General features: G+C 40.4%; 1 protein-coding gene across 3 annotated transcripts in view; it reads right to left on the bottom strand.

Moving 5' to 3' along the window:
- Window positions 1-24,484, bottom strand: part of ankfn1a (ankyrin repeat and fibronectin type III domain containing 1a) — a 120,280-nt gene extending 95,796 nt beyond the window's left edge. For 2 of the 3 annotated variants that reach the window (XM_067488044.1, XM_067488043.1), the window contains exons 1-5: window positions 23,817-24,484; window positions 22,104-22,222; window positions 20,796-21,020; window positions 18,850-19,076; window positions 13,368-13,645 (exon numbers count right to left, since the gene is read on the bottom strand). In XM_067488044.1, the coding sequence (XP_067344145.1) occupies window positions 13,368-13,645; window positions 18,850-19,076; window positions 20,796-21,020; window positions 22,104-22,210 (837 nt within the window). In that variant the 5' untranslated portion in view covers window positions 22,211-22,222; window positions 23,817-24,484. The remainder of the gene's footprint in view (window positions 1-13,367; window positions 13,646-18,849; window positions 19,077-20,795; window positions 21,021-22,103; window positions 22,223-23,816) is intronic. The other variant, XM_067488045.1, reaches the window with a different exon arrangement.
- Window positions 24,485-25,309: the final 825 nt, after the last annotated feature.

Genomic DNA, 25,309 nt, shown 5'->3' on the forward strand with positions numbered 1-25,309 from the left:
CATGAACATAAACTCTAACTTTACTGGCTGGTGGAGGGAAACAGCCCAAGGCAGCAACTCTGGTTTCTAGAGATTTTTATCATTTCTCTGATATTTTGTCAGATTCCCGTTCTGGTTCAGAAAATCATTCTTGCTGCCTATTAAAACTGTGCATCAATCAAAAACAAGTCTTATAAACAATAAAATGTTATTCATTGTTCCATTGTGTATTTGTCCATAAACCTCATCATTCGCTGAAAAAACACTTAATTTCAGATCATGGCAAATATGCAGAAAAACACAATATGAAACATCTGGGTGTTGGGTCATTGAACATATAAAGCTATAAAGGACAGGGAAGTATCATGTCTTTTAACAAGTCACGACATCCTGCAACATTGACTTATTTTACTTACAGCTGTTTAGGACACGGGACCTGTTGCACTTGACTAAAAACACAGGCATAAGAATGTAAGTGATATGTCTGTATAGTCATTTCAGAATTCGACTTTTCTGGCTGCAGACCGGTTAGAATCTGCAAGCAAGTAGAACAAAAAGCCTTTAGGAAAATCACTGAATTGTGGGAACTGATGACAGGCAGAGTCATCAATAAATAGACTTAACAATAAACACATTCCTAAACTCTTTTCTTCTCTTTTCATAGATTCACAGAGGACCTGAGGACATTTTACTGCAGTGCAGGGGCCTTCTTCCAGCTTCAGTTTGCAGTAAAACATCAGAACATGTCGAGTGTGTGACTGCAGCCGTCCACATTTGTTTATGCAGTCCTTTCATATCATGCAGACGCACACTCCTGAGGTGGAGGGGGGAGCAGCGGTGGTAGGGCTCAGGCACTAATCATCCGCTCTATGCTGTGTTTTTATAAGGAATTAGGTTTAATAAGATGGCAGGCTGAATTTATGGAGTCAATATTTCATGGTGCAGTGATTCATGGAGGATTTGGTGCAGCGAAGCAGCTTAATGGATGTTCAGAAAGACTTGCTTGACTTGGGCCCTGATATGATTAGCCCCACGGGAGTATGGCTGCTTAATACACCACTGTTTGAGTGTTTGTGTACAAAGACGGCGAGTCGGTCCTGAGAAAAATCTATGAGTAAACAGGACACATACACAAATCCCTCCTATAGTGGGCTCTATGTGCTACATGTATTTCTACTTCATACGCTCCAAGTGAGTGTAAACAGGCGCCTGCTTCCAGCCATCATTTCACGTCACATCACCTCATCTGTCCAGCTGCAACCGTCACTAATGAACCATTAATCTGTCTGCTCCCTGACCAACCAATCAGGGCTTTAGTCAAACTGCACCGTAACAAGACAGCACATGTTGGGTTTGATTGAATCTTAGAGTCCTTTTAAATTCCTGCTTGATTTAGGATTAACTTTCTTTACTTTTGTAAATAAAGTTCAAACAGCCCTCATCTAACAGCGGTTGATCATTGCCAGAACTAAACGTTTCCCACGCTGACCACTGTCCACCACAATATGTAGTTTTCAGATTCTTCAATTTAAAGTCAACTCACAGAGTGAACAAAATGTAAATGCTCAAAGAGAAAAAATCCTGAGCATGTGCCTCATAGAGGAGGAGCACTGAGCTGCTAAAAAGACGGTCGAATTTTCACCTCGGCTGGAAGTTGTCAGCTTCTCTGAAAGTTTGTCTTTTTACGACTTTTCTGGGGCCCATCACCTTGACTGGTGGCTTTTCCTGAGTCCAATTATTAGTTTTTGTCTCAAAGTTTATCTTCTGACAAAATGAACAACTTCTAGCAAATATCTACATGCTGCAAACTAGGTTGTCCATAATCTGTCTGCAACCTGATACTTGTGTCAGGAAGACCAGTATTTGGTCACAGAACTTTACTGTAAAATAACAAATTAAACACATGTAAAAGTAGGTTTACTGGATGATTTGTGTGTTTTAAATTGTAAAAGGCTTTTCAAATGTTCCCAATTAACAATTTCATCCTGCATGAGAAGTTTAGTCAAGTAAAAGAAAATCTTGAAAAACAAGAGGTTTTACTTTTACATTCCCGTAAACATGTTTGTACATTTACTGTCACAGCATCTGTTGCTCAGTCCACTATATTTCACACCTCAAAGCAAAAAAACACCAACCTGCTCAAAGAGATGATTCAAAAATGTTTTCCTACAGATAACTGCTTCTCTGATTAATAAAATCAAAGAAAATGCACAGATGCATTACCACTGCATTTTACTGAAGGTTTTCACACTTTAATCTTTTTGTTTTTTTATTGTAAAGAATTGACAGTTTTATGGTGACAGACCAACTATAAAACAGTCTGAGTAGGAAACATTTAATCTTTAGCTTAAAAGCCTGCTGCTCCTATATATAAGCAACTCCTGATCAAAGTTCATAAGTAGCTTCACTGTCTGTACGTTCACACATCAAACACAAAGAAAAAAAACTGGAACCACACCAGAGCTTCCTGAAAGTTCAAATGTAACACTACACCTCCAGTTTTGTCTGCGCTCAGTCTGTGGCAGAGAAGAGCACATTGTCTAAACTAGATGGAAATGCAGCAGGTAACTCGGGCTTAAAGATGACCAGGGTAAGAATATCTATTAGAGAGATAAAGAACTACAACCGCCTCTTCAGCCCCAAGAAGATTGCCTCTGCCAACCTGTGTTTCAGTGAGAACACACACACACACACACACACAGATCAGAAGTCATTTTCTTCAACTTTCCTATAATTAATCAAGTGTTTCTCAGTATCAATCTGCATCAGCACCATCAGCCAGCAGATGAATTTACTGTCTGGATTTCCTCAGGCAGTAAAATACTGTGTTTTTGTCTCTGCTGATGGAAAAGGTGAAGCTGGAGGAAAGGAGACAGCTGGGGTCTCAGAGTGAGCCTGATGAAATTGCCACAGCTCCAATCCAGATTTAAATGCTTTATACTCAGCTCAGAGAAAAGTATTTATTACAGCTGCAGCAGACGATTCCTGAAAGGTGAGGGGAGAGTGAGGGGGAGAAGACAATCTCGCCCCCTGCTGGAGCTAAGGAGAAAAACATCAATATACATAATATGGTTGTGTGTATAAACGGCATTGTAATTTTCTTCATGATTTCATAAATAATATTTATTCTTCATGTTTTGTAAACGCTGCTGTTCGTCTGCAACGTCACTTTTCTGCTAATCTTGAAGGGGGAAAAAAGCCAAAAGGCATCTCAATGGGGGGTTTTCATTCTGTCTCAACAACACAGAGACACACAGAGACTGAAAAAGAGCAGGGAGGCACTGATCACATGTTTGCCTGTAATGTGTTTACTAAAGTGTGTGTGCTTTTTGTTGCTGATTGTGTGATATAATTGGTATAGATTTTTTTGTGAATGTGCTGTGTGTTATGTGTTGCATTTAATCTGAGACATTGAAATCGTCTCACTTTGTGCAGCACTGTCTTTTAAAGACACTGGTGCTGTCAGTATTTGTGCAGCAGCACCTGTACTGGTCCTAAACCATTTAGCTTCCAACGATCGTCTAATGAAGACAAACTGCAGTAACATGGTAAACAATCAAACCACATTCAGTCCCTGGTTCGCAGGTTTTGATCCTAACACAGCTTCTTAAGGTCAATAAATCTTCAATCGTCGTGTAAATAAAAGAACAAAATCTCTGAGGAGCTACATGATCTTAAAGTTTGATTCGTTACTGCGGAAATAGTTTGTGTAAAAGAACAAAATCACCACTGCTGCAAAGCTGAGTTTTCGCTCAGTTTTACCTGGTTTGTCTTTTGCATCACACACACACACACACAAGGTCAGTCCCAACAACACCTCTCCTCCCACAGCTTCTCTCTGCTTGAGCTCCATCTCCTGCAGCTATGAACAAGCTCAGAGCAGCAACTCTCCTAAAAATTTAGCAGCGTTTATTCGTAGGTCTAAATCCAGCCTTGAACTGCATTACTGAGGACAGGAGTCACAGCAGGACCTGACATCAGTTCTTGTTTGTTAACCAACATCCAGGAGGTTTTTCTGACATGGTGCCAAATTGTCGCAGATCTGTCATGCAAAGCCACAAATCTCACAGAACAATGTTTCCGTCTGCTGGACTTATTTTGTATTGTACTTATTTGATGTACAAATTATGCAGTCGGCCAGTGAGTCTTTCAGTGCACAAAAGAGAGACAAATTGAATCTGGAGGCATAATTTGGTGAGAAGTCAACGAAAGAAGAAGAATCTTTGCAGGATGCTTCCTCGTTCTGAAGGAACGAAAACACAACTGATTATCTGTCAGGAATTCACAAGAAAGCAGATGTGAAATGAGTTTCATTCTTCTGTGGACACACAAGAGCTGGATAAACAAAGACTAACACACAAAAGAAACATCTATGCCACGTCGATGCAGACGGAGGTGAGGAGTAAAAGCAGAGTCCCTGAAGGATTCAGCAGGTTTATAATGAGCTGCAGCAGCTCTCCTGCATAATGCAACAGTCTTCATTCAGGCTCTGCTGCTGTTCACCACCTGCTGCATCCTCTCCGCCCTGCAGCCACACTTTGCTCTAAAACAAAAGACAACTGTCTACAGACAGCTAGGTCAACATCCAGGAGGAGATGGGAGGATTTGTTTTGATGGCCTGAGTAGCAGAGTGAACAGTGGCAAAACACTGGAATGTGTCTGTCACTTGGCTGCCTGTGTTACCTGGAAATCTATTATTTACTGAGACAACGGAGCAGAATGTCACCCGGCTGAGAGGACACCAGCTGCACTCCCGCTGTCGTCCTGCACAGACGGAAACTTTTAACACCAGCTTCAAGCTGCTGTTGTCCTGGTCCTCAGCGCAGACACCAACTTGACACCATTTAGAAAAAAGTAATAGTAAAGAACAAACGAAAAGAAAAGAAAAACAACCTGGGTTGCGTTTTTTGCAGCCTTCTTTCCTATGGGTCTTTCTACCTCTACATTAACTCTTAAATAAGGATATAACTTATTCTTTAAAATAAGTCCAATTAATCCATGTATTTCATATTTTTTTACTTTATATCAAGCTTTTAATAAAACATCCACTGTACATCTTTGTCTCCAGTCGTTCTTTGCCACCTGATGACCTTTGGACTTTAATGACTTTGGCAGAATTCACCCAGTTTTTGCAGGAATAATGGGCAGATTTACTCATTGACTCTGATCCAGATTTGTGTTGTGCATTTTTTAAAGATTGTGAATGTGTGCTTACACACACCAAACTACATAGAATGACCCAGTTAAATGGCCAGAGCTCCAGATAGGTTTTAAAAAGTTTATTGGAAAAAGAAAATGGTGCAAGGAGTGTAGGTGATCTTCAGGTGGGGAGTGGGGGGTAAAAGTGAAACTGGAGCCTGTGACACAGATGCAGTACGTTGGGCATTTTAGTACATGTTAGTGAGGATTTTAGAGCATCATTTGCTTTACCTCCAGTAACGAGATAACAACTCTAAGTGAGTCTCTGTGGGTTCAGTGTTCTCTTCAGTGGGACCTACTCTCACTTTTTCTCTCTGTACATTTATTTGTAAATTATTTCACCTCTGCATGATATTAACTTTGTGTCTTTCTTTTCCATAGTTGTCTTTGTCCTTCTGTCCCCCTCTCTCTGTCCCTTTCTCCAGGTGTCCCCCAGCTTTGAAGCTGTGTGTCTCCCAGTGTGCAGCTACTGGTCCTACCAATCTGCCCGATGTTTTGTTGTTGCTTTTGTTGCTCTGTTCTTTTCTCTCTCCCCTTTCCTTTTGGGTTGCCTCTACATACTTACTATAGTCTGGACTTTACAGAATAAAGTGCCTTGAGATGACTTTGTTGTGAGTTGGCGCTATATAAATAAAGCTGAATTGAACTGAAAGTATTAAGCAATATCCCACTGAAACTTACCCTAACTTGTTAATTTACCATGAAAACTAAAAAGTGCAGCTTATGTGAAATTAAAAATGGACCTCAATATTTAACAAAAACAGATTCCAAGGAAAACAGAAGCAGCAATTCTTTAGAGGGTGGTTAGTTTAAATTCAGACCTGTAATGAAATCTATTTGTATGAGTAAATGCACTAAATAACACCTATTTAGATTAAGACCAGGGGACAAGATGACAATAACTTCTGCTGGACTGCTTGGGTTCACTTGTTTTCAGTGCAGAGTCTCTCATGAAACCACCAAGCAGGATGCACTGCTGGAGGAGATGTGGGAAAATGCTGCAGATTACAGAGCGAGTGCGTCGTAATGATGTGTTTCACCAACATCCTCCGTGTGAGTCAAAATCGCGCAGCGCTTGTGCCACGATTCAGTGGGACCGTGAGCCCCGGAGAGCTGGGAAACAAGTTACAGAACGGACAGAGAGAAGGAAGTAAATCAATCAGCCTATGTAGACGGCAGGAGGTGAGAGGGTACATCAGCCTGCAGCAAACACACACAAACACAAACAGCCTCTTTATCACAGCAAGTACAGAGAAATTTACTTCAGCACAGATGAAGAACTGCAGTATTTTTTTAAACGCTATCAGTCTATTCAGAGCAAAAAACCTTTAGCTCAGACCTTTAAACCCCAACAAAAAACTCCCACTGACTTCAAGTTATAGAGATAAGGTTGGATCATCATCACAGCATTGGACACCGGGTTACAAGTTGGAGAAAACACAGCAGCTTTTAGCACTGATGTAGGAGAGATCATGTTGGACCCGTTTATCCTACTGTCCCTACAGCATGTACCATGCTACGTCTGCACCAGTTTACGACCGAGACTGGGCAATTCTGTCATAATTCGTAACGGTACATTGTCCATCACTTCTTGACAAATTACTTTTTTCTAAAATGTGGTGCGTACATACACAGTAGTCAGATCCCAGCACATGCAATGTCAAGTAAAGCAAATTAATTCACATCATGCTCCAACATTTTGCAAACTCTGACTTTCTTTTTTTTTTTCAGAAGTCGGTTTCCCCTGTATTTAATCGACTGTACAGTAACCACCATGACATCATAAATCACGCCAACTCTCTTCTTCTTTTGGTTTATCCCATTAGTGGTGCCCACACTCATCTGGCACAGGATTTTACAGGAGCTCTTCCAGACACAACCCTTCCAAATTTGCCTTGGGACCAGCCCTCAGTGTCTGGGGCTCATTTTGGACTGTATGGCGGTTCAGTGTCTTATCCAGGGACACTGACATATGGCCAGGTGAGTCCAGCCTTCAGCCACTGACGGCCAAACTTTGAAATAACACTAATGAAATAAAACTGGACTATTTCTCTCTCTCACATCTACAAATGCTGGAAGTGTGTTTTTAATCTAACTTTACTGTTCACCCCCACTTCAGGACCTTAGCATCCTATCAGCATGGAGCAAATAAAAAGTAGTAATTTGTCCAAAGACAGCTCACAACATAAGTAGTTACTTATTAGCCCTATGTTTGTTTAGCATGCAGTTAGTCCTGCTGTTGTTTTCCTGTTTAAAGTTACTAAAGCTAGTGCTAATGTAGGAGTCTGAATGAGGCCTCTCTGCTTTGATACATATTTGTTTCACTCTTAATGTGCACCACACTCTGCACAGCCCTTTAGTCAGTTGTTGTGATCACATTTGGCACTAAACAGGAAGCTAATAAACTTACTACTCAAACAGAAATCGTTGGACTTCTCCGACTGGTCAGTAGGACTTTCCTTGCTAAAAAACTGTTACAAGCCTCATCTTTTTTAGGCTTTGACGGTACTTTCACCGTTATCATTTTAGATATATTTTAGAGTGATTGTATATTGTATTATTATGATTAATTATTGTGTTTGTCCATCCAGGACACTCTCAAAAAGATTTATAATCTCAAGAGGTTTTCCTCAAAGACTAAATAAACATTTTGAACTCCAGTATACAGATTTAGTTATATATCCACACATCAGAAGAAAATAGAGAGAAATGTCAGTTTTTTCTAACATGGTGCAGCCAAACAAACACTCTCAGTCAAATGCCTCTTTTCTGCTTCTGCTTCTAAAATGTGAGAATTGAACTTCAGTTTGCATCTTCTCTATGCATCACTGTAAATTAAACCTGTTGTTTGAGAGCATTACTTACTACATGAATGAATTCTATGCTCCAAAAGTTAAATAAAATGTACTTTAGACTGGCTTATAAAAAGACTAGTGGTCTGAGGCATGTCTGTGATTCCCTGCTACTTTAACCAAGATCAACACACAACAGAAATGTGTGTTACTGTTGGTTTTGTAAGTCAAATCATCAGGTTATTAGTCATCAGATATTCACAAAAGCAGCAAGTATTTTCAGGTTTCAGCTCCACAAGTCACCCAAACCCAGCTACTATGTAGTCTCATGATTATTTGCCCCTGGTGTTTGCTACATGTCTCATCTGCTGTGAGCTGAGCCTCTGAGAAAACATAGTCAGACATTGTTAAAGAGAAACTGAATCCACAGAAGTAGCAGTAGATATCTCTGATCTCTGACATCCGCTCTGCTGCTGTTTCTTGGTCACTTCTGATGGAGCTGCAGCTCTGAGCACCTGTGTTGGTCGTTTTGTTACTGACAAAATTTCACCTCTAGAGTTTACACCTACTTAGAGCCAGAGTTCAGAGCCAGCAACTCACAATGCTGAGCAACGTGACTGATGTGATGGATACGGATGATATTATGTGAAATATGGTGATATATGATGTGATGTTAGTTATGCATATGACTGTTTCAAAGACAAAATATAAATACAGCAGATCATTCAGCACTAGGCCCAAGGCCTCCTCAACTCACAGTGCCGCCAGAGACCCGAGTCCGGCCTCCAGCCACACCACACCACAATCTAACCCAGTACAGAAAGTAATGGACACTTAAATGGAAATTGGAACTTAAATCTCAAATCCTCCTCTCCCTCAGGAGTGATATTTCAGTAGTAATCAAGGAAGAGGAACGCATCGAAACACCCGGAACTGGATCAGGCGAAAGCTACTATTAAGGATATGAAGGGGGGTTGTCGACATGGTTGGATGAAGTGGCTCCTCTGCAAAGCACTGTGACGAGCTTGCAAACGGAGCTAACAGAATTGAGAGTGGAATGTGAAGACTTGGACGAGAGGATGCGGAGATACAACATTCGAATCGTAGGCGTCTCAGAGAACCTGGTGTCTAGCTCCACCGCAGCCATGTCCAAGCTGTTAACCAAAGTGCTGCAGAGGGAAAAAGGCTTTCTTGTTGATCGTTCACACGTCTTGCCCACAGACACCAGGGGGCATTTTCCTGGACTACACTCACACTGTTGCCAGGGCTCGAGCAGTGTTTACTGAGGCTAGGAAACTACAACGAGAGAAAGAGGCTTTCTGCTTTGGCATAATATATCCTGCCCACCTGGGAATCACCTACAATGAGGAGAATAAGGAGTTCCTGAACCCAGCAAAAGCCACGGCCTACGTAAACGCTGTATGATCAACAATGCAGATACCAGGACTTAATCAATGGGACGACCAGGTCCCGATGAGACATCAGGCCACGCTGGCATCCAGACAACTAACAAAGTAATTCTTGACATTGATGCTTATTATGTTCCTTTATTGTTTTGATCTGAGCTGAGCTTCATAACAAACTATTCTGGTTTTGTATTATACATAAAGGGATCGGCTCTAACGTACTTTAATATAATGTATCTACCAATGGGATTATGGGACAGTTTTGGTGGCTTTTTCATTTTCTTTATTAGCACCTTTGTTTTTCTCCTACAGGACTTCTTATTACATTTAAGCTGGAAGATGTATGGGTGGAGAGCTATATTTACTAGACTTGAATGCATATGATTGTTCAGTGGGAGCCTGACACACCAAACAAGCACTAAATGTGTGGATATGCTTCTAAGGTTTGTTGTAATCACCTCATTGTAATAGGTGATGGATTTTATGACTACTAAGCCCTCATCATCTGGACAGGTTTGTGGATGTTTAGTTAACTTTGTCAGCTGGAATGTTAAATCTCTTCATGACCCTGTAAAGAGGAAAAGTGTTTTCATTTCATTATATCATATCATCTTTATACGGACAGTTAATTCCGTTAATGCAAAGACTTTTCTCTATGCCATTTATAAGTGTAAGCCAGATATAAAGAAACCCATAAGTACAATATATCAGATACCAGTGCCTGTTCATTGGATTACAGTCATGCATAACATGCATTTAGTGTGAAGGGATCCACCAAAAAATTCTTAAGCATTTGGAAACCTTTCATGACTTAGTTCCAAAGTCTGAAAGCAGAGGTACTTGATTTACAATTCATTCAATTTTTAATATTTTTTTAACTGTAATTCGTTTCTCTATTCTTTTAAATTTTTCCCTTTCATTTATTATGAAATGTCTCTATGGTGATTATGATTGTATTTATTATGCTACTTATTCTGTACTCTATTGTCTGGCTAACATGTTGTAGAAAGGGTGAGGGTGGGATGGGGATATGATATTGTATGTACATATATATGTACATTGATTCGTTGAATAAATATATAATGTTAAAAACGCTTTTATAAAGCTTTTCAAAGCTTACAAAGCTTTTTGTGCAGCCTCCAGTAAATAATAAAGAAATATTAATGATAATTCAACTGAAAAGAGAGTACTGCATTATTTGGTATTATTAAAGTTTTTTTATATAATTTAAAACAATATTAATGATATTTTTAGCTTCTCGGGTCTAAACTATCATCACATTTTAAGCTGTGTCCAACCTATTAAAAGCATGTTAGCAAAGTTATCAAGTTAGAAAAAGCTGGTGATCGCCACATCTAGCAGTTAAGCTTCTTTCATAAATGTGCTGGAACCCTGATCTTCTCCAGAGCTCACCTGGAGGCGGCGTATGTGTCCGGAGATGACCGGACTTTATCCTGTACCCTCTAGTACAAAGTATGATAAACGTGCATGAGCCTGTGTGTGAATGAAGCACAGTGCTCTGTTCTGAATTCAAAGCGAGCAAATGGGCGTGTTGACGACATTCTTCATCAGGTGACACAGCGCATCAATGTGATGTAAACGAAACAGTGGTTCCTGCACCATACTTGTTCTATCATGTTGTGCCTTCTGTACGTTTTTTCCGTGAGGACACTTCAGAATTGGAATAATTAATACAAATAATTACAGGGAACCTTCATAAAGGATTTAATTATCGTTGTGTTATGTGCTGCGCCTCCTTTGTTTCTTTTTTAGGCCATATCTTGTACATATACAAAACGTGACACAGACATGAGCGTCAAAGACCCACAAAAACACAGCTTTCCACCTTTTCCTTTAACCGTCATCCTGTTTCAGTCACTGGATGGATTCATGCTGCCCACACCATTGATTCATCAGACAGTGAGCTTTAAAAAATATAAGAGGATTCACTGACTTGTTCTGTCTACAGCTGAGATCTGAGGCTTCAACAACAATAAATGAAACATTTATTAATTTGTGAAACAACACAGGTGCTGTGCAATGACTATGCAGTAGGCTACTGCATAGTCATGTGTCATTTGCAGTTGTGAGGTCAAGGGCCAAGGTTAAATTGTATTTACGTCCAGGTTCAGATCCAGAATTTGTCTATTGACTACATGAAGTGCTGAAGAACATCTCATCTAGAGCAAACATTTATTTTTCTTGGGAACAGCTCTGTTCTTGCGAGATAACAAGATAATTAGCCTGTGAGTCACTAAAACAAGATAAAGCTATTTTCACTGTCTGTATTGAGGAGAAACAACAGTTTATAGCAGCTTTGTTCAATCACGCTTCTGAGCTTAAAAATGTTCAAGTTTGAGATCAAATCCTCTATATCATCATCCATCACTGCATAGCATCATAGAAAGTACACAGCACAAAGTTGTGAGTTCAGTAAAACTTCTAATTAGAGCTAATTTATTCCTCCATCTCTAGTGCAGCATGACAGGCTGTAGAGCCAGTTATGTGTCAGCCTCTGACTCACTGCAACATGAGTGTGTAAATGGAGAGGTTCAATGAGTCCAGGTTAGAACAGAGGTAAAACACTGAGAGCTGTACAATACAGCAGAGAGCTAACGCAGAACACACACAAAGCAAAAACAAACCAATGTCGCAGTTCAAGAGAGTTTCACCACGGAGGGTCGAGAGGGAACAATCCCACTTCAAAAAAGTGTTAAAGGACAATCCAGCTTATCACAGCAAATCAACAACAACCCAGAAGACAGAACACTACACAAAACAACAATAATTATACGCAAATGAACAACTGACACAGAAAAACAAGCTAAAAACGGCCTATTCTAAAAATCATAAAAAGAAATACATAAAAAATAAGACAGTTTTCAAATTACTGCCAATGTGTCAATTACAAATTAACAGTCAGTCTAATTAAAACCAAAATGCCATAGTGTGAACATGACTGGGTAAATTCAGTACGCTCCACAAATTCCTTCGCCGCTTTTTCTGCATGTGTCACTGCAGTGAAACTCTTCTGCAGGTGTTTCAGATTAAAAGCATCAAGAAACGATGTGAATCAGTCATTTAACCCATGAGGCATTTCAAATGAAGTATCTACAGGAAGTTGCGTGTGTCACTCGTGGTAACTTGACAGAGAAAAAAGCAAAGTAATGTGTATGAAATGATGAATTATTGGTTTAGCTGAACAGCGTTTTACACACAGACATTATCACAAGTTTCTGGATGTTCGGCCATCTTTGCTGTAGTCCAAACATGCCTGGGATGGTCTCTTATCAACACAGAGCACAACCACCTGCTTGAGTCAGGAAGTAGTTCCAAGTGCATTTTCTCACATCTTAAACGTTTATCTATATAATAAATAAAATAAAATCATTATTAACTGTGAACAATGTGTGGAATACTTCTGAGGCCCAGCCTATTCAGTTCTGTCCTCTGTCGTGGACACTTATTTTTAATCCATTTCTTTTGACTCCTTTGAACTACACTACTAATCCCTGATAGGCTGGATAGAGGACATCCTGGCCTTTCCAATGACATCTCCTGTGTTTGGGTGGGATGAGGGGAACTTTGTTTTCGTGCTGAGAAAAATGGGGTCTGCGGCAAAATGTTTCTCAGGAAGTTAAACAAGCCAAGACAAAGTACTGCAACTGTAAGTATTTTTTCACATTTTTCTGCTTTTACTTAAGCAGCATGAATGCAGGACATTTACATGCAACCGAGTATTTGAGGATGTGGTAATGACACTGAGTACGTTTTCCCCACCACTGGTTGTTTAGCATCAGCCATGAGCAAATCTTAGGAAATGTTACCCAACCATAACAATTTGAAATAAGTTGTATCATGTCCAAAAAGTCTAGTTTTTCTTTACACTTGAAAAATTAGAAACAAGAATATAAATCTAAAATTGAAAAAAATTGCATATATTAAAAGAATTAAATGAATAAAGTTAAAAAAAGAAGATTAAGACACTCACGTGGATGTTTCTGAGCTTCTTCCTGCCTCTCTCCAGCCGACTCAGCAGTCTCAGGGGTCTCTGCTCTCCGCCCACCGGCTGCAGCAGTCGATCATCAACCGAAGCAGTTTTTCTCAGAGCCGCCCGATCGCTGGACCATGCCAGTGAAGCCCCACCTCCCTCCGCCAAGGGGGGGCTCCTCGCACCCTGACCTCCTCCTCCACATCCTGCTGCTGCTGCTCTGCTTCCCCCAGACCCAGGAGACAGATCAGATGACCAGAAATCCCGCTGAATGAAACCTGGATGAGAGAAACCAGAGACACCCTTTTGTTACCGTACACCACACGAGACAGGAGACAAAGTACATGACACACACCTAAAGGTATAAGTGACAAAAACATGAAACTATTGCAACCTGTAATGTTCCGGCAGTTTTTTTAAAACAATTTTTATCATTTATTAATAAAATAATAATTCAATGTTATTATTTAGGAAATGTCACCTAGATCCTATCATAGACTAATTTCTGTTGAAGGACACCTTCACTGATTTTGAACTTGCTTGTTATGGTTGTAGTTTGGGTAGTACATGTACATAAATGGCATTGAACCTCCCCTTGACTTCCTTTGACAAATCAAAATATCTCTACTTTTAGCTGAAACATTCCTCCAGATGACGTCACTTGGAGGAACCTTCCGTTCAGATTACGTTGTTATCCCATAGCTCACACTTTGAAGTTTGTAATTAGGGTCAACCTGCTTTTCCAGCGCTTCCCCAGATATGAGCATCCAAGCTCCTAATGATGAAAAACTCCTCCGGGTTATGTCATCTGGAGGAGTTTTTCAGCTAGAATTGGAGAAATAAATCAGAGGGAAGTTTAAAAGGATTAATGTGCATTCACACCATAAACTAAAGCCGTAGAAACCAATGTGAAATTTGGTGAAGTCGCCCTTTAAATGTCACTAAAGAGACAAAAATGGGAAAAGAACAGGACAGATATGACGGAAACCTTGCTCGCATTCATTTTATTTTCAGCATTTTGGGTATGACTCACCTTATTCATCATCTTCTTCTGCAATGCTTTAATGGGACACTGGTGAAAAATACACACCACCAGCTGTTCAGCTCACATAATAGCAGTGGGTGGAAGCTCACAGTGGCATTATCTTTTGCCAGTTTTCTCAGAATTTGGTTAAATTTGCATTTAATTCTGAAAGAAACCCACTGAATGAAAGATGAAAGACTACGGATAAAAGTGAAAAGCAGCAACTGGTCAGAGGAACATTTGCTGAAAATTGAAATTGAGACTCTCAAAACCCCAGACAGAAAAGTAAAATCGAATATTGCTGCGTTGTAAAAACACAGAGCCTCCATCTTCCTCAGGTGAGTTTCTTTAGCTGGTTTCATGTTTCCATTGATTCAGAGACTGTATGTGTGTCAGTTATCAGATGACAGGCTGCAGGCCAGCTGACTACTTGATCTGCTGCATTAAAGCTTGATGAGCAGAGCAAGTTGCTGGACGTGTCCATCTGCATCAGGCAGAGATGTCTCAAGATGTCCTACAGACAGTATGTATACAGCAGACACCGATCATAAATCATAAAGCCACTGGTTGTTTACTCTACCAGGAATGTTAGTTTTCTGCTGATCACATTTAGGACCATGCTACAAAGAATATTTAATAAAGCTACATATATAGGTTATTCTCACAGGGAGTCAGGTACAATAATTAAATGCAATCTTTTCTCTAACTTTTGTTAAAAATTAGCATTCAACCAGTGAAACTGCCAATGACGAAGCATCAATATGTTTCCACCTTCATTCCCATGTTTATGATGTAGGAATTTGACAACTTCAAATTCATTTGTCTTGTGTGTAAAACTTTGAGTTTGACCTTGTTTTCTTAAACAGCTGTAGCTGAGTTGACGACATTCAGAAAAGACCACATGTCCTAGACACTAATGTATTTGCATCACACTGAACACTCCTTTTTTTCTTTAACACAACAAAGATTTTGGAAAGCATTAAGTAATAGTTTGTGCAATTTTTATTGTCTCTGAAATAACAGGAAAGGCTGGAATGTTTTTCCATAATATGCCCTGATCATCGGTATTGAATGAGTTAACTGATGACAAGGTAAAATTATTAACAGTTGATGTATGTAAAATACTTAATTTCAATTTAAATAAATGAGTGTTTCTGCTGATCAGACCACAGTCAATAAAACCTTGAGGTGATTACACCTCATCTGTCAAACTAAGAGCAGAAAAGACAAGAGGACACGACGTAAGACATTACAGACAAAGAACTGCTTGTTGATGGGCATAAAGATCACATCATAGATCTCACACAGGACAAATTTAGGAACAAACTTTATGAATGGGGTCCATTCTTTATATACGAACAGATGTACTACACTTAATAACTACTGGTTTCAGACATGGACTGAGACCAAAGGTTAGTGATCCGAGACATAAAGTTTCTAATAAAGGTGAAAGAGGTGTTTGAATCAGTTTGCTAAGCATCCATGTGTTTTATTATGTGAAAACATGACTGATGAGGAGTCAATTAATCTTCATCTTAATTCCCCTTGTTAGGTTCACTGGCATGTTAGTGTTTAAGGTGGGTGAGCCGACCCTCTTCTGCACACAGCTGGAATCATGGCTCCCTCTGGTGGATACATCCACTACTAATCCAATAACTCAACCTGGAAAAATTCACTGAATGATGATCTACCACCGAGGGTGAAGACTTTACAGCTTGAGTTAAAAACGTTTAGTGACAATTTTATGAATCTACAGCTCATACAATATGTCAAGACAGGGAGACGAGGATGCTGAAAACCAAGCCTCCAGTCACTGCTGCTCATCCTTATCACAGCGAAACAACAACAACTCAAACTAAAACAAACACCACAAACTGAAAATCCACTTCAGCAACATCTGCAGCAATCACAATTTAAGAAACAGCCAAAGAGATTTAGATATATTTTTTTTCAAAGCTCGTTGTTGAAGGCCACTCTTAGTTAGTTTGGTTTTCTACATGTCCTTGTCACGGAAAATGGAAATATAAAACAAATCTTACACAAAGAAATGTAATGTACCACATTACTATGGAAAAGATTTGGCTCCACTCTTCATTTAGTTTTATTTAATCAATTTGTTTGCATTTTGTCTAAGCTACATTTCTCTGATCAACACAACCTCCCTCTTCCTGTCCCTGAATGTCACCTCTTTCATGTCAACTGCTACAGGACAACAGTCAAATTAATTCTAACTGATCTGGTTTCTTACATGAATCATAGCGTGTTTTTCCAACTATTAGGGAGCTTGTTCCTCTCCTCTGTGACCTTACACGGCGGTGCACACTGCAGAGGCAGCGCGCTTGTTAGAGATTACACACTGTTCTATAAAAGTTAACCTTGAAGCTCTGATTTTTTTATTTGTGAATTTGAATGAAGCTTTTCAGCAGCGGAGGTTCAGCACAGCAACTTTTGTGTCGCAAAGGATCATGCTGCTCAGCACTGTTAGATTTTTCTAAATGTAAAACCTGAACGGTGCATCATCACGACGTCTCACTCTCATGTTGAGTTCGGATCAGAGAAAGAGTTCATGTTTGACGCAGCACAGTTACACCAGAAGCACTGAGGCTATATTCACTTTGGGAAGTTGGACAGACAAAATCCTCTTATATTCAAATGATTCAAATTTATGAGGCTGCTGTAGTCAAGCAACAGATCATAATGAGAGAACAATTAACAGGAAAACCAACAGGTTTATAAATGTCTGCAAGTGCCACAGCACTAGTCGACACCCGATTTATTCAGACAAGCTTCTTTCGTGTCAACAAACAGGATAGTGTACAGCCAGAATGTGTGGCTGCACAGAAACACCAGAGGGTACTACCATGGCCCTGAGAGCTCACGACACTGCAAACAGACAAAACACAAGCAAATTTAAAAAACAACTTCCTGAATTTGACAAGTTGCTTTTTGCAGCACCTTCTTTAATGCAGTCTTCTGAAATATATCCTCTGAGTTTTCTCCCCAAAAGTGACTTACAAGTAAACATGCACACATCAGAGGCAACTCTGTTCAGCAAGTCTTCTCCAAGGACAGTTGACAAAGGAGAGATGGAGAAAAGATGTAATACAAGACAGAACAGACAGAAAGGAAAGTGTCATATTAAAGGTGTCTCAAATGAGACTAACAACAAACTGAACAGTACAGAAGAGGTCTGTGATATTTCCAGATAAATCTGATATGATAGGAAAAAACATTAAGAGGTGAAGAAAGCAGAGAATAACCAAACCAAATTTTTTACGAAACAGCAAGGATATTCATAAGTAACAACGTTCACAGCTTTAAGAAGATTAAACGTTGGGAACCACTGATATGACACCAGTCACACACCTGATGAATGAGGATGAGGAGAACGGATGCTATTAGCTGTCAACAGGAAGCTCATTATCATTCTCCAGATGGGTGGAGCTAAAGCACAGTGCGAGTAACACAGGAAGCCAAAGCCCCTGGACAGTATACATTCCTGACATGACAGCACGTCCACCACTTTCTCTCCCTCCCTCACAGTTTCGTATTTATTTCCGTAATCATAACAAACTAGTCACTAAAACCAATCTGCTGACATGTCTCTTATCACTCAATGAGCTCTTCCTCTTCTGGAACATAAAGGGCATTTTCATGTACAAACAACAGGTTTTACCTGCGGGAATTATTTCTCCTGTTCATACAGGTCTACAGGGGATTCTTCCATTTCTGTGCAAGTGATGGGCAACAAACCCCATAGTCTTTATCTGTGTCCAAACCTATTAAAACGTTTACCACAAGACAATATAGGTTTACAGCCTTAAAAATTTGTCACGTTGAATGATTTTGTGTAGGACAAAAATTCTTTCACTGGAGATCAACAGAGGAAACACAAAGGAATATTGTATAAATCTCAACTTGGACTAATTTGTTCTTACTCCTGAGGCCTCAAACCTGGTTTAAACACATCATTTTTGGACAGAACTGTCCAAACTGAAATGGGTTTAGGATGGATCAGTTCATAGCTGTATGATTACAGTAAGTAAAATGGGACAGCCTCTTAATAATAAAAATTTCAAACAGCATTAAAAGCCTTAATTTGTCCTTTCCAGTAACCCATCCAGTAACTTGGAGCTTCCCAAAAACTAAACTTTAGGTAGTTTTCACCCTGTTTGCATTGGGCTGTTTCAGTGGGCCAGGTGACAAACTTTTTTCTCATGGTTTGGTTTTCTTTCACATGTAGAAACATGAACCAAATAAACACAGGAAGGAGATCCCATTATTTAGCACTGGTCTAGGTTCTGGCTTGTGTTTCACTGCATTTTATATAACAAAGTACCTGCACAAACTGAAAGTTAAGAAGAAATGTGCGACATGTGATATAAATGTGGGTTATATCACAGTCAGGGGAAGTCAAGGCTGAACATTTGCTGTCAGTTGTACATTTTCTGTTCTCACCTGCAGAATTCCAGTGGAGTCCTCCAGGACTGGCAGCGAGCCTCCGGCGTTTCCTGATGTTGACTCCACCCTGGGAGGTGAGGTCTCCTGCTGATGATATCCCAGAGCTCAGCACCGCACCAGCTGCAGCCGGGGTGGAGGAGAGGATGGGGAGCAGAGGAGTGGACAGGAGTGGCAGCTCCTTCCCCACAGCAGGTGTGAGGAAGGTGGATTTCCGCTCTGACAACCTGCAAAGAGTAAAGAACAGAAACTCAGTGATTTAATTCAAAAATGCACCATTGTTTTCTGTTGATTACCAGGACTGATGTTCTCCTCACATGTTGTGACTATGTTGTGTCATGAACTACATTTACGTTTGTGTTGAGAACAGTGTGTCATCCAGGAAAGTACAGCTACAAGAAAAAACTGGAGCAGATATATGGAGAGGACTGGAACACATCTGGGAACATGGAAGAGGGTGGATGGCCACCAGATCAATGGAGCCCAGGCTTGGACAAATCCAACAGTCCACAGCTCAACCCCACTGCCACTGTGCTGAGACCATTCATGAACCCCCCCCCCACGAAAAACAGATCCAGTTTCTGTGTTTTTCTGATACCTGGACTGTGAGACCACATAACTGCGACTCCGCCATGCTCCTCTGGTTTGCTGGCTTCTCTTCTTTGTCTTCCACAAAACAAAGTCCAACATCTGAGTCCAGCTCAACATCTCTCAACATCTCTTAACACTAATGTGATGTACTGTGAGGTCGATCAAACAAACAATACAATGTTGAAACAAAGCATCTCTGTTATGTTGGCTTGTAGTGTGCAGTGCCCAGGGTTACCTTACCGGGTGTGTGTGTGTGTGTGTGTGTGTGTGTGTGTGTGTGTGTGTGTGTGTGTGTGTGTGTGTCAAAAGCTGAATAAAGAGTCAGGTGCTTCTTTGTGTCAAATGAAAGGAAACCTTCTACCACAGGGAGAGAGAGTGACTTGTGTTGCATTTACTTGCAGAAAGAAATCCAATATCTAGAATGCAGTTTTGTATTTAGTTATTTTTTTTAATATCCTGCTTTTTCTTTGATGTTTTTGGTGTGAAGCAGCTGAAACCAAATTTATGCAATTTCATCCACCTGAAAAATGACTTTTAAACCTGGAGATTGAGCAACACATTTAGGTGAACACAGCTGCCGGCAATGAAAAGTACAGGATGTTTAAGCATATTTTCGCTTACTGAGCTGTTTTTAGCAACACAGTAGCATGACCACAGTAACCTGTCAGACAACAATCCTCGGGCGCATAAAGCTCTACGTACAACAATGAAAACATTTGGTCAGCTGAAGCTATAACATGAAGGTGATAAAAAAAAATAATAATACCAGCAGCCTGTTAATTTCCCAGCAAAAGAAGAATAAATTGTAGATATAATCTATCCATACATAAATCTTCCGCAGCATTAGGGAGTGTAGGGGCCCGGAGCTGGTGTACAATCTGGACACAATATCTATCAGTTGTTCAGGGTCTAGGATGAAATCTATCTAAAATATAAAAACACTAATTTTATAATCAGATAGATAGCAGAAAAAGATGCTACTGTCATCTTTCAAAGTCTAAAAAACTAAGATTTGCTAGTCTCTGCTTGAAAATGTACCTTCTTGTGGAAGTATATAAAAGATTTATTTGAGGACTACTGTGGCAGACTGACTAAAAATTAATGAAAACATTTGTCCCAAAAATGTTAATGAGTCTTAAAATTACAAACAGTGATCAACTCTTCACCCACCAATAGTTCAAATGTCATGAAACTAAAATTTATTTCCTTTATTCATAACACAATTTATGTCACCCTGGAATTTTTGAGGGAGCCGCATAAGAGACTGAGACTGCATAACCAGCCTTTTTGATGTTTAATTTATGCCCTACACTAACTGATGATGAGCACTTTTGGAACGTGCATACTGGAGTTACCTGAACAGTGCATCTGTGTCTCCTGGCTCGCTGCAGGTGGAGTGACGCGAGACAGAACCTTGGGACGATGAGCAGACAGCGGGCACCTTGGAATGGTTCAAGGCATGTGAGGAAGAGGAGATGGTGTGGGTGGAGTCCACAGCCCTAGGCAGGAGCAGCGAGGATGGCATACACAGCCACGTCTCCAGGTCCGAGAACTTGGAGTAGCTCAGCATCTCCAGAATGCTGCAGGAGCACAGATACATCAGCCGAGTCTTAGGTATTCAAACTAAAGCTGCAGCTAGCAAGCTCCATTTATTTTCATAGCATGAGATACATTTTTGTTGGAAACAGAATAGAGAAAATATATTGTAAAGAGATAAGAAAGAGGCCAAAGAGAAAATGTATATAGACGACAGTTAATATTTTCAGTCTGAAGCAGCTAAAAATCCTGAAGATGAGGTTTCTTCTAGAGGTCAAAGGTCATAAAAAGTTAAATGTTTTAATCAATCTGTAAAATGTCTGATAATATATTTAAACTAGACATGAAATGACATCAAGAAAATTGTTTAATGGAAAATCTGCATGGTCCTCTACTTCACCAAGGTTTGAGTGAGTGTTACTCTATTGTTTGGTCTCAAGACCACATTGCCACTGTTTTGGTTTAATTTCAGTAATTTTCAAAACTGTTAAGAGATTATCTACACACAGTGCAGCATTTAACAACTAGAAAGACTTAAGTTCAGAACTTAAGTCTGTTACCAGGAAGGTGACGTAGCAAACTTATCAGGGAGGGACAGAGAAAATCCAGGTATTAGAGGAGAGGTAGGCTCCAAATCCAAAGGAAAAAAAACTGAAGATACACCTGTAATCACAATGGGGCTGCTGGGGCAGCACTCAGCAAACAATCAAGCAAAGAGTGGCTGTTCCAGGCTGGGGGCTTTTATACCCACTGGTGATTAGGCAAAATGGCCACCAGGGATCGTGATTGGTGGAGCAGAGTCAGGGGGTGGTGAAGGAGGGACAATAGAACAAATGAACCCAGGTGGGAGGGGATGGGAGAGTGTGTGAAAGGGAGAGGGATGTAGACAAGAGAGTCTGGGGTCATCTGCTGGACAGAGAGGAAGATGGATCTAAAATTCACCACCAAAACCTACAGCCGTCCTCAGCCATAGTCTGGATACCTGAGAGGTCTACATGTTAATGGACAGAAATACCAAAGGCAGTCTACATTCATTTAAATAGTGTAATACAAATACAGGAAGAAAACAAAGCAGAAGCTAAACTTCTTCAGTTTAAAGACCACAAATATACCAACAAGCCCATTACCTCTCCTCTCCCACTCCTGGGATGTCATCTTTCTCATCAGCGGTTTGGAAGATGCTGGAGTCTCGCGATGACAGCAAAACACAGGCTTTCTCAGAATCCACAGGCATCTTCAGCCATATCTGTGGATGATCAGGACAGAACCATGTGAGCACAGAGGGGAACTGGGTTACTGTGGAGCCCAAATGGCTGCCTGCTGAATTTACAGGAAGTCGTCCTGTAGGAGATGAAATATGCACATCATGTCCTCAGAGAAATGTCTCCAAAGTACACTAAGCAAGATTATGCTAGTGGCTACTAGTTAGTGGGTTAATGCTGTTTTAAAGCTAACTTATAACATTACTTTTAGATTAGGTGGCAATACCCATTTGTTAGCTAATAGCTATTTGGTTAAATGAATGTATTTTACTTACATGGTAGCTAGTTGACATGCTAACAATTGTTAAGTATTAGCTAGTAGCTAGTCAGTACCTTTAACTTTTTAGTTAACTGGTAGCTGGCAGGTCACAATGTACCTAGTTGTCTCGTACTTGGCTGCTAACATCACATATCTAGCTAAGTGGTGAGTTAAATGGCAGTAAAGGTAGTTAATGTTGGCCAGCTGTAAACAGTAACCGTTTAGTTGGTAGATGGCCGATAGCATTAAAATACTTTGTTAGCTGTTCGGTAGCTATCTGGACACATTAACTTGTTAGTACGCAGCTCACTGGCAGGATTGATTTTTATTTGTGGTAGATGACTGGTTAATTTAACTTGTTGGTTAGTTGATAGCTAGCTGGACATATTACTTTGTTAGCAGGCAGTTGGTAACAAAGTAACACTATTACTTGATAGCTAGTTGGTTACATTAACCTGTTAGCTGGCAGGTAACTTGTTAGTTATTTGGCTCAGTAAGAGGACATATTGTTAGTAGTTGTGCAGCTGGTAGTGTTAACTTGTATTAATTTTTTTGTTTTGCTGTTAATGCTACCCAGTTAGCAAATTTAACTTGTTAGCTGGGACCTAGGTAGAAAACCATTGCTAGCTAGCTACCGAGACATTGCTATTTCGCATTGACTTAGATTTTTGCTGCCTCGTACCTCACTTGTAAGTCGCTTTGGATAAAAGCGTCTGATAAATGACTAAATGTAAATGTCAGGTAACTGATAGTTAACAGGACTGTGTTCACATTTGTCCAATTCTAACATCTAACAGCTAGCTGACTGCTAACAGTAGCATAAACCAAAGTGACTGGTTAAATAACTTGTGGGTTGGTTGATAGCTAATTGGACACCTTGCTAGCGGCTCGCTGATGGGTGGAGTTTTTGCCAGATAACCTTGGCTTTAGCTGGTAAAAAGGTTAGTTAACCAGCCTCCTCTGGTCACCCAGTCACATCACTAACTTAGCTAACATCAGGTGGCTAATTGGCAGACGCTCCGTTGCCATAGTAACCAGAGAGTAAAATGGACTGAACTAGTGAAGCTGTAATTAACGGTGTGAGGGGACCAAGAGTGGATTTAACTGACGTCTGAAACAGGGACTTTTGTTTGAAAGTAAGAATGAATAATATTAGGTAATTATTTAGCTACATTAGCCCTGGTCGTTTCAGCGGGCTAACCTACAGCAGACTGAGGAGAGATCAGAGATCACACGTGGATCGAGCGGATTAAAGCTCCACGGGAACACGCCGGAGCTCCCGGTAAAGGTGAAAGTCAGGAAAAGTTCAACCTACAGACCTGTGTCCCTTAAAATCACACCATCCGGTCAGCTGTGCTTCTCTCCACAACAACCATCCTGCAGGAGCTGGACTGTTGCTTCGGCTCCGAACAGACGGAAGCTGCAGCAAACTTCACAGTCTCTGATTCTTTCTTCTTCTGCAGAAATAACGTCGCTTCTCTTTCTTCTTCTCCCAGAGCAGGAACATCTGCTCACACTGGGCTCCCGCCTGGTAACGTGTCTTTGTCCTGCCCCATGTATAACATCCCAAAATACAGGGAGCCAGGCCGGAGCAGGCTCAGATTTCACTGTGGTTCCTTCACCGCACAGACGCCCAGGCCCACATCTGGGGCCGGCCGAGCATCAATACTGTCCCGACTCACACTCAGCAGCCAATTAGCTGGGAGGAAGGAAGGACACGGGAGTTTTCACAGTTCCTCTGGCCTCCTTTCCTATTGTAAAATACTAGTTTTAAACGTGTATGTATTTCAATATGGGGAGGCTGCACAAGAAGTTTAGTGGAAGCATGGAAAGAAAGATAAAGGAAGAGAGGAAGAAAGAAGGAACTGAAAAGAAAGACACAAGGGAGCGAATGAAGGAATGAAATGACAGGAGAAGGAAGAGAATGGGAAAAAGAAAAGAAAATCATAGGTCTATCAGTGTGTGTGTGTGTGTGTGTGAATCTCAGAACAGCTTCTCCTGAAGACTTGTGGCTTTCTGGTTTTGTTTCTGGGGCCTGGCTCTGTACAGGATGACAAGGATCCTTGATGTTCATGTTGAAAGCGGACAGATAAGTGTGCACAGGAAGGAGGCTGTTTGTGTTGTTGTGGAGCCACTGCTGTAATTATCTGCAGTTTGGATAAACACACAGCCCCCAACAGAAAAATGATTTACTCTGGGTCCACTACTGTGTCTGTGATACAGCTGAAAATGGTTTTAAACCATTGCTTTTATCTCTTGAATATTTAATTTTATTTTTCTGAAATCCATGCTTTTTAAGATGTTAAGATGTCCTGTACCATAAGCGATGAAAAATGTTTTATATAATACATCCACTATTTGTAAATAATTTTTGACAGACCACACTGAAAGAACATCTTGAATTACTTATGTCCACTGCGTTCTCTAACTTTAACCTCTTATCCTCTGCAGGGTCATCGGGTGCTGGATCCCATCCCAGCTGTCATTGGATGAGAGGCAAAGTCCCTTTAAAACTACTGGAACAGCAAATTAAGGTCTAAAAGATGGATATGAGTCATAAACATTCCGCCCTCTGATGATGTCACCTGTTGAGTTGACAGTGTGTTTTGGATCATTGTCCCGCTGCATAATAAAGCTCCTCTGCACTGGGTGAAAAAGATGCAAAGCCTAATCCAATAGAAACCGCAAAGGTAAATCAGAGTAAATCAGTGGTTGATTAACAAGTAACACTAGCATTAACATTGATTATGAGTCATTTCTCTGGCCTGTACATTGTAGATAAATAGCAGTGGAGCCCTATCTGTTACAACAA

This window comes from Channa argus, chromosome 20 (assembly GCF_033026475.1).
Source record: "Channa argus isolate prfri chromosome 20, Channa argus male v1.0, whole genome shotgun sequence".
Classification (NCBI taxonomy): domain Eukaryota; kingdom Metazoa; phylum Chordata; class Actinopteri; order Anabantiformes; family Channidae; genus Channa; species Channa argus.